General features: G+C 45.8%; 1 protein-coding gene across 1 annotated transcript; it reads left to right on the top strand.

Annotated features, from left to right (window-relative positions):
* The first annotated feature begins 3,132 nt into the window (after nt 1–3,132).
* LOC132584522 (zinc finger protein 501-like) lies at nt 3,133–9,148 on the top strand. The gene is made up of 4 exons (XM_060256418.1): nt 3,133–3,160; nt 4,390–4,526; nt 6,194–6,919; nt 8,084–9,148. Exons 3-4 carry the CDS (start codon nt 6,218–6,220, stop codon nt 8,897–8,899), a joined length of 1,518 nt encoding a protein of 505 aa, XP_060112401.1. The 5' UTR covers nt 3,133–3,160; nt 4,390–4,526; nt 6,194–6,217; the 3' UTR covers nt 8,900–9,148.
* The last annotated feature ends 917 nt before the right edge of the window (nt 9,149–10,065 follow it).

The following is a 10,065-nucleotide window of genomic DNA, read 5'->3' as shown; positions in this document are numbered from 1 at the left end:
CATGTTGAATGAAGTTCTTTTGAAAGAGTATAATAACTTTTAGATCAGCATGTCCTTGAAGTTTAAAATGTGTCCCCTGAATGATTTCTGAACACTGCCATTTTTAGTGTCAGATTGGTATACAAATATTCTTTTTCCAGCAACAGGATCAGACAGACCTCCAGGGGGAGCTCATTCCACAGCTGAGGGTCAGCTAGAGAGAAGACACATGACCAAGCTCTAGCCAACTGAACCAGTCTAGGGAGAGCACTGTTCACAGGTTTTTAGATCTGCGACTTTTGATATGTGCATCCTAGATGGCAAAAGGCTTGAACACAGAAGTGAAGTCACTGAAGCTGTTTTAAAGACAGCGCTGTATGATACAAGACACTATCCCTGTTAACAAAAGGGCAAGCTGCGTTTTATGCTAGTTGAAGCTTCCAAATTGTCTTCAAGGGCAGCCCCACATATAACATGGTAACATAGTCTAGTTTACAGGTTACAGAAGCATGTATCAGCACAGCAAGCTCAGTCTTGTCCAGATGCCTAAAAATTTGATGTAGATAAAAAGATAGCCTTGGCCATAGCCACTGCTTTTTAATTTTTTAAAACAGTTGCCTAGATTAAGCACACCTTAAGTTCTTAATAAAGTCTGCTGAGGATAGTTTCAGGACTTTAGCCTTCCACACCAACAAAAACCTGTGTTCTTGCTTCAGATTGTACCCTTTTGTTCATTGGATAAGGGCAGTCAGGCAGTGGCCAAAGAGGGAGACAGCAGCTTTCAGGGGCTTCATCAAAGAAATATTATTGCAAGGCACCTTCAACCAGGAGGAAAAGCAGGGAATATTTTAATAAATACATATATAGCTGTGACATCGGCAGCAGACTGATGATACCTAACTCCAAAGCTCTTAATAAATTTTGTTCAATGATCACACATAAACACCAAAAAGCACAGTACTCTATGTAGCACACATCCCAAACAGATTCCTGTGTATATGTCCAGCCACTCCCTGAATTCATATACATAAAAAGGTTGAGACCAGTGTTGAGCAGGTTTTTTTAAATGTTGCTTTGGCAGCAGCTGCCACCACAGCAGAAGGGCTTTCACTGTGTGACTGAAGTTAAGCTGCAGCAGTCATTTTGCGGCTGGCTCTGCCTACTGTGGCAGCCATTTTGTTGCTGTGCCCACCAGACCATGTCAGAATTCCAAAGGTGCCCACAAGGTCAAAAAGGTTGGGGACCCCTCACACAAACATATGTTTTAGGACAGATTTTCTACAGTTTTAATTTCAGATTCCTTCCCAGTCCAATTATCTTACAGATCTTGTCTGCCCATTGAAGTTCAGGTTGCTGTGTACTTCTTTTAAAAAGTGCATTCCATTTAAATGCATTACACTCCACATGATGGGTTTTGAGGAATCTTGTTTTTATGTTTTTAAGTTTCGCTTTTTAAAAGGGCCAGAAGACAGCCTTTATGGTATCTTATATATCAAATTTATTTTAATATGCTTCTGTGCAGACTTTATCAGATGGAGGCCTAGCACCCTGCTACTTGAAAATCTGCACAAAGTTCAAACACATAAACACATAGCGATTTCTGGAAGCATGAGGATATAATAAGACCTGTCCCAATAACACAAAATCTTCGCTATTCTAATTTTGTTGGGAGAGAAAATCCTGGTCCTGCTTGAATCCTAAAAGCATACAAACTTGCAACTGCACTCGGGAGACCCTTTGATGATGAAAATAGTTTTGTGTGTGCCATGCAAAAAAAATAAGTGGACACTTTTTTGTTGTTCACTCGCACAGTCGAGTCCAACTCTTTGCGACTCCATGGACAAAGTCACGCCAGGCCCTCCTGTCTTCCACCATCCTCCGAAGTCTGCTCAAATTCGTGTTATATCAGTAACGCTGTCAAGCCATCTCATCTTTTGCCGTCTCTTCTTTTGCCTGTCTTTCTCAGCATCAGGATCTTCTCCAGTGAGTGCTCCCTTCTCACTTGGTGGCCAAAGTATTTGAGCTTCAGCATCTGACCTTCCAGGGAACAGTCTGGGTTGATTTCCCTTAGGACTGACTGATTTGATCTTCTTGCAGTCCAAGGGACTCTCAAGATTCTTCTCCAGCACCACAGCTCAAAAGCATCTATTCTTCTGCGCTTGGCCTTCCTTATGGTCCAGCTCTCACAGCCATACATTACCACTGGGAATACCATCGCTTTGACTATACGGACTTTTGTTGGCAGGGTGATGTCTCTACTTTTTATTATACTGCCCAGGTTCGCCATAGCTATCTTCCCAAGGAGCAAAGGTCTTTTAATTTCATGGCTACAGTCACCATCTGCAGTGATCTTGGATCCCAGAAATGTGAGGTCTGTCACTACTTCCATGTCTTCCTATTGCCAAGGTGTGATGGGGCCGGAAGCCATGATCTTAAGTTTTTTTTATGTTGTGTTTCAAGCCTACTTTTGTGCTCTCCATACTTTACATTAAAAAAATGGTATACTTCAAAAACCAGAGCAAGGCCATTTCAGTCACATATTGCTGATCTGAAAGAATGCCATCTAAAACTTTTTTTAAATGATCAGAATGTTTGGTGGCATTGCTTGAGGAATCATTTGAAGCCACCCTGAACATGTAAGGCTTTAAAATCTGTATTCTGTTTATTTTTACATGACTTCTTTGTTGTTTTAATGAAAACTATAGTTCTCAGGTTGACAACTCGCAGGTTCGAGCCCAGATTCCTCACTTGAGCAACAGCCTGCGAGATCTAATGAGCTCTCCTCCTGTACCCCGCTTTGAGTGTAAACCGTTCTGAACTGCAGGGGACTATTCTAGGATCGGGCCACATCAGAGAACTCCCTTTTTTTGCGGGAATTTTTCTTCATGCCAGTCAAGAGCCAGTCTGTAGAGGGAGGGAAAGTCGCGCGTCACCTGCAGACAAGCCGAGGCGTGGCTAGGTTGGGGGGACCCTCGGCCAAAGAGAAGCCAGGGGTGCAAGATGGGGCATGCGCATTACAGGAGGAAGGGGGGGCTAAGGAACGAGGCCGTCGGAGGTGCTGTTGAGTCTGCGTAGAGAAAGGGGAGGGGGAGGGGTTTTTTCTTTTGCAAGGGAGGGGTGGGCTGGTGCAAAACGGCGCCGGCGAGAAGGGGCGGAGGAAGGAGGAGGCGGCGGCTCTGGGGTGAGTCATAGTCGTGTCCTCTTCCCTGCAGGCAAAAAAGAGGCTGGCTTCACTTTCTCCCCCCCTTCTTGGTCTGGGAGGGGTGCAACACCTGGGATGGGAGGTGGGGCTCTGCTGGGGGGGCACTTCAGATAAAAGCCTGAGCAGTGTGGCAATGTTGCTTTGGCAGTAAATGCCTCTTGAAGGGGGAGGGGCAGGAATAAGGGACCTCCCCCCCCCCATGGAAAAGTGGTGTTAAGGGAAAACATTAAGCCATTAATTTGCTACATAAAGAAAAACACCTTTTGGTTTAATTTTAGCAGGTGAAACGTCACCCTCCACCCTTCTTTCCCCCTCTCATAAAATGCACAGCCAAACGTTTATAAAGACTGTAATATAATCCCCATTCTTCCACACACAAAGTACACAGGATGTATTATCCATTGCTCCACCCCTAAAGATTTTTCAGGTAGGAGGCAGGTTATTTTTTACTGTCTGTGAAAGTTGCAGTCGTCTTAGGATAACTTCATACACCTCAGAGCAAATCAGCTTCCCAGTTTTATTACACTGTTTTTGCCCCAGGCCTGTGTTGTGTTATTCTCTGCGCCATGGAGTTAATTCCAACATATCTTCTTCATGAACAAAATCTGATTTTCTCTGCCATCAGAATAAGACCTTGGGCAGTCAGAAATACATAACAACGAAGGCTCTTTGGATGTTTTCCCAAACTGCCAGGTTTCTCATAGGGATGGCCAGGTTTCTCTTAGGGATGAAAGGAAGATGGTCAGGGGGACAGATTTCGTAGTTTAAAAAGGTAATGGTAGTCCCCTGTGCAAGCACCAGTCATTTCTGACTCTGGGGTGACATTGCTTTCACAATGTTTTCATGGCAGATTTTTTACAGGGTGTTTTGCCTTTGCCTTCCCCAGTCATTTACACTTTACCCCCAGCAAGCTGGGTACTCATTTTACCAACCTTGGAAGGATGGAAGGCAGAGTCAACCTTGACCCAGCTACCTGAACCCAGCTTCTGCTGGGATCAAACTTGGGTCATGAGCAGAGCTTGGACTGCAGTACTGCAGCTTACCATCTCCTGGCTAATATCCTGCCTGATGCATGTTATTAGAAAGCCCAGCATTACTAGATATTTTGTTCTGCAAGGCTGGGTTTTTCTGGTTGTTTATTACCTTTCTTGCTAATCGTCAAAGAATCCAGTTGACTCTTAGAATTTTTGTTGTTGTTGTTGAATTAGCTTCCAACTGGATAGCTGGAGAACCTGGAGTGATGGATAGTATTGCAGCGTGCTGTTTTGAAAGGAGCACTGTGCCACATTTGGCGTTCCATTTTGCTTGCAGATAGTCTTAAGTCTGGCTGGAGAGATGCATTTAAGTAAGTATATTGAAATGCGGAGAACAATCTTTTGGCATTTTAGGTAGTTATGCTGGCTGCTCTGAGGCTTAGACACACACACACATATGCACTGCAGCTTAGATGGACTCATGAAAGGAAAGGAAAGAGAGAATATTAGGCTTTAATTCCAGAACACATTTGGAATGGTGTTGGAATGTGCTGGAACGGCAGTGTATTTAAGTATGAGCAGAGAATGTATCCCTCCCCTCGATACTAAGAAATTGCCCTTGAACTTGGATGTGTGGTGAGTATTTTGAGGAAAGCTTCATCTATATTGGTTTAGAGACTGACAGTTGCAAAAGAAGGAAGAACGAAATTCAAAAGTAGCCCATACTTCCCAACCACAAGGCCTGCGAACTCCTCTCCAACTTCCATCACCTGAAATCTGTCAAATGAGGAATAGTCCTCCTGCCCACACACACACCCCTTCCTATCCAGTTCAGCAAGTCTGTGGAGTGTATTTTGTTGGTTTGGGAAAGTAGCCTTGACTTTGAAGAAGAAAAGCATGGTGTGCCAACAAACACTGTGGAGCAAAAAAGTAAAACATCTCATGTGTGTTCAGGAAGAGCAGTTTAGAACATGACCAAAATCCTGCACAACCTTTTCTGTGTAGGAAACAGTTTGCAATCTGTATGTTGGTTATCATCACAGGTGATATGTGCACAGGTATGCATTTTGTACAGCAAAACCTTGATTGACCTACACTTTTCTAGTGTATGTATATGTGCATGTGACCTGTGCACTATGGCCGTACATAGGAAATTGCACATGGCCCAGGGTGGCCAAACTTGCTTAATGTAAAAGCCACATAGAATAAATGTCAGATGTTTGAGAGCCACAAGATATGAACATCAGATGTTTGGGGGAAGGAAGGAAAGGAAAGAAGGCAAATAGATGGGGGAGGGAGAGGTGGGGGAGGAAAGAAAGCAACTTTAACTTTAAATGCATTCACCAGCTGATGGCTTTGAGAGACAAACAATATGTGTGCAAGAGCCACATGTGGCTCCAGAGCTGCAGTTTGGCCACACCTGCTCTAGCCTGGGTTGAAATGTTTTCTGTTGTATGAATGTTTCTCCTTTAGAAGGGGCCTTCATATATCAGCAAAATATTATCCACTATTGTCCAGCTTGCAAGAGCCCTTCAGAAGATCTCTTTTAGAAGTTGCTGAATACTGAGCTCATCATCCGTGCTCAAGAAAACAAGAAACAAGAACTTGAAGAGAGCATGGTGCTGCTGGATTAATATTGCTTGCGGGGTGAATAAAATGAAGGAGAAAAGAACCACTTGGCATCCCCACTGGGGAGAAAGGCAGGCTATAAATGACATAAATAAAGAAATGGGACCCAGAGCAGGGTGCAAGCTGTATGAGTGCTGCAAGCAAAGAAGTATGTGTTCTTTTTGAGCAGGCTTAACATAGTGGCTGAGAGTGAGACCACAAAAGCATTCGTTCAAGTTGCACCTGAGCCACAAACTCTTTAGTTGTTGTATTTGGGGAACTACTGTGCTTCAAGCTCAGTCTCTCGTCTGCAGCATGGGTATAAATATACTGATTTAATCTAACCATTTAAGGACCAGTGTGAGTGCCTACAGAAAGTGCTTTGAATGCTAAATAGAATTGCTCAGCTGAGTTATTCTTTCTTGTACAGGACTCTGCTGGTCAAAGGATAGTCATGATGGATAGTCCTCCTCCTCTCAATACTGATCCAGATTTCTCACTGAGCCACAGACCTGAAAGTGGCTCTGAGGGATCAGAACCCCCAGTATCCCTGGGGGACTGGAGTGACAGTGAGAATGAGCCAGACTCTGGTGGAAGCTCATCAGGCCGCTCTGGGAAGAACTTTCTCAGGATCCCCTCCCCAAACAAGAATGTTGCCGGCCAGGCTTCCAAAGATAAGGTAGCCAAAGTGCATCTCTTCTGGCTATCCCGCTGCAAAGCCCAGCAGCATCGGAAGCCAGAGTCTGTGTCCCACAAGGCAGAGACACTCATGGAGAGCACAGGAGACGCTAGGCATTCCCAGGGGAGGCACCTCCAGTTGCAGGATGCTCATGAGGAATCTGTGGAGAGCTGGCAGGAAGCTGGGGAGAAAGGGGACACCCCAGAGGACATTGTGCAGCTGATAGACGAGCACGGCGTATATTCCTCTGCCAAGCTGGTGCCCACCCCAGGACTGGCACTCCTCTCTTCCTACCAACAGCAGCTTTTGGAACACGGCAGCCGGGAGAGGGAGGACTTGGAGATCCGGGAGGTGATTGTGGATGAGAAGCCATTTCAGTGTGCCGTCTGTGCCAAGGCCTTCAAGCGGGCATGGGAGCTGTTCAGCCATGAGGTGGTCCACAATGAGGAGCGCCCGTTCCATTGCCAGCTGTGCCAGGTGTGGAAGCAGATGTGGGGGAGTTGGGACGGGGTGGTTTGAAATCATAATTTCCCCTGAGCTATATGGATGTGGGGTGAGGAGCTTGCGCTGCCCATCAGTCCAACCTTTGGAGTGGGTTTAAAGAATCCAGGTGCTATTTTAAGGCAGAGACTTCCGCAACTGGGAGGAACTAAATATAGCACTTCACACAACCTGGTTTCCTCTCACAGGGAAGGCTGCAGTCTCCCAGGAGAGTGTAGAATCCTAAAGACGAAATTGTATTTTGCAGTATCTGGTTAAGTGCAGGCAGGGGTCATTGAGAAAAAGAGGTGCTTGAGTTCATTAGCACAACTCGTTTGCAAAAGTCATTTGCATCTGCCACACATCCCTGACATCACAGAAAGGTGTACTAAATTATATCAGCTCAGCATCTACGTACTTTAAAATGCTTCTTGAATTAAAATTGTCATAATAAAACCTTACGGCCATTATACTTCTAAAATCACTTTCTCCTGTGTGGCCACAGTGGCAGGATGCAGATTTCTGTATGTCTGCTTGATATCTTCTGGTTATTTTTCCATTTTTTGTGGGGGAAAATATTAGAAAGTTTGTCAAATCTAAGCAAAATTCTTTAAAAGGGTTTTGAATGATGATGCCCAGAAGCGAGTATTTGGGCAGGCAAGGAGAAAGAATAAAATTTTAGAGGTTCTGGAGCTCTGCTCCTTTGAGCTACCCACAATGAGGCCTGTCAGGTATATGAACTTCAGTGGGGGTGGGAAGAGAAGATTGTGCAGTCCTTAAAGCAGCCTTTATTCCTTCTAAACATGAAGGGCAGCACACACATCATAGCCCTTCCCCTCCTCACCCACCAAGACTTGTCTTTACCAGCAAGCCAGTTTTGTTTGTCATTTGCTGGCTAACTCCTAAACTGTTTCCTTTCACCGCCAACCTGAGTAGTGCAAAAGGCACTGCTAAGGTGCAAGAGGACAAAATGGTCTTTAACATGTGGGAATACCTAGCGAGAGGGCCAGAACAATATAATGGAAAACCAGCAAGCACTGATTTCTGTACAGAAGCAGTGTGAAAAGTCCATTCTGGTCTGTCTCACAGACAAATTCTGTGGTGCTCTCTGAATGTGTGTGTATTGTTCTTCTATCTATTCCGCCCCCCTCCGTTCTTCAGGCCTCCTTCAAGCGTCACTCTGACTACAAGAGCCACTCTCTCGTGCACACGGAAGAGCGGCCTCACCGCTGCGAGCTGTGTGGGAAGCGTTTCAAGCGAGCGTCCAACCTAGCAGAGCATCGCCGCATCCACTCGAGCGAGCGGCCTCACCGCTGTGTGGCCTGCACCAAACGCTTCAAGACACCCTATGAGTTACAGCGGCACATGCTCACGCATTGTTCAGAGCGGCCCTTTGCCTGTGCAGCCTGCGGGAAGGGTTTTGCAGCAGCAGGGGCCCTCCTCTTGCACCAGCGGCAGCACTGTGACGACAAGCCCCACGTCTGCGGTGTGTGTGGCAAGCGTTTTGCTTACGGACACAGCCTGCGGGTCCATGAGCGGGTGCACACGGGCGACCGTCCCTTTTCCTGCGCCCTCTGCGGCAAGGCTTTCAAACAGTCAAATGCCTTGGCCTCGCACGAGCGTGTGCACACTGGGGAGCGGCCCTTTGCCTGCCCGACCTGCGGCAAAGCTTTCAAGCAGTCGTCCTACTTAGCTATCCACACACGCTCACACACTGGTGAACGCCCCTACGCTTGCGAAGCATGCGGGAAGGCCTTTTCACGGCCCTCACTCCTCTTGCAGCATCAGCGTGTCCACAGCACTGAGCGGCCTCACCGGTGCCAACACTGTGGCAAGCTTTTCAAAGACCTGGCCTACCTGACCGTCCACGAGAAGGTTCACACAGGAGAGACCCCCTACAAGTGCCCAGTCTGTCAGAAGGGCTTTGCACATCCCTCGAACCTGCTGCAGCACCAGCGGATACACCGGGATGGATAGAAAGAGGGACTTGGGTGCCAATATCTTGGTATTAAGAGACTTGTGACCATGCAGTTCTCTCGCCCGGTCCAGCGTGCGCACTGTGATGGACGGAAAGTGCCACTTGCATGCCTTTTGCACATCCACCAGTATGTGGTCCCACTTTGCTGTGTGTGCATTGTGTACAAATGCACTTGAAATTCGTTCTCACCTTTGTTTAGCTCCCCACAGTAGTCTGTGCTTTGTAATAAATAATCGTTTCAAGGGAAATGAGCAGCAGAACTCTATGTGTTTTGCACATCTTGTTCAGCGCAGAACTCAGTATTCTGAATAATTTTCAAGATTTGTTATTGGGATAGGGTTTTTTGTTTTGTTTTTTTGCCAGTTCTAGGTTTCTAGCCCTTATGGCTGCAATGATAATTTAAAAACCATGCCTAGTGAAATTTCACAAACCGCAACATGGAGTTGAACAACAATCCAACTGGGTGGAGGGGAGGCGCTTCAGCATTCTAGGCAACTTTTGTCCTTGATGGCTGGTAAAAGCAAAATTGTTAAATTAGCAAATGCATGCAAATTGGCTTAATTGCATTTGCTTTTTTTTAGCTTGTCAGCATTGTTCCCTTATATTTTATTGGTGCTGGTATAGAATTTGGAAGAAAAGCAGTTTTGATGAACGTATGGCTAGAGAATGACAGAGTCATCCAAAGCAATATTACATCCTTTTAAGTCAGTTGACACCACTGGACTGAGACAGGTATAAATTTGCTTAGTATGACACAGTAAATCTTTCACAGGGCATTGTAATGCTAGCTCTAGGGCAGTGGTGTCAAACTCATTTGTTATGAGGGCTGGATCTGACATAAATGAGATCTTGTCAGGCCAGTCTGGGCCATGTCTGGCCGGGCCATGTGTGTACCTATTTAAGATTAGGTAGCAAAGATATAAACTTTATAAAGGACACAATTAAAGATTTAAAAAAAAAACTTAAAACATGCTTAAAACATTAGCACTTGGTCTTAAAGGTGCTTTCTTTGTATTTCTCCCATGGGATCCAGGGAACTGGGCAAGAGAAACTCTGGCTGTTTCCTTCCTTCCCCAGGGGACCACAAAGAAGAGGAGTCTCAGCCAATAGAAGGAAGAGAGGCTTGGCTCAGTAGCTCTGCAGAGCGATTGAGAGAGCCTGGCAA

This window comes from Heteronotia binoei, chromosome 15 (assembly GCF_032191835.1).
Source record: "Heteronotia binoei isolate CCM8104 ecotype False Entrance Well chromosome 15, APGP_CSIRO_Hbin_v1, whole genome shotgun sequence".
NCBI lineage: Eukaryota > Metazoa > Chordata > Lepidosauria > Squamata > Gekkonidae > Heteronotia > Heteronotia binoei.
This window is presented reverse-complemented; position numbering and strand designations above follow the sequence as displayed.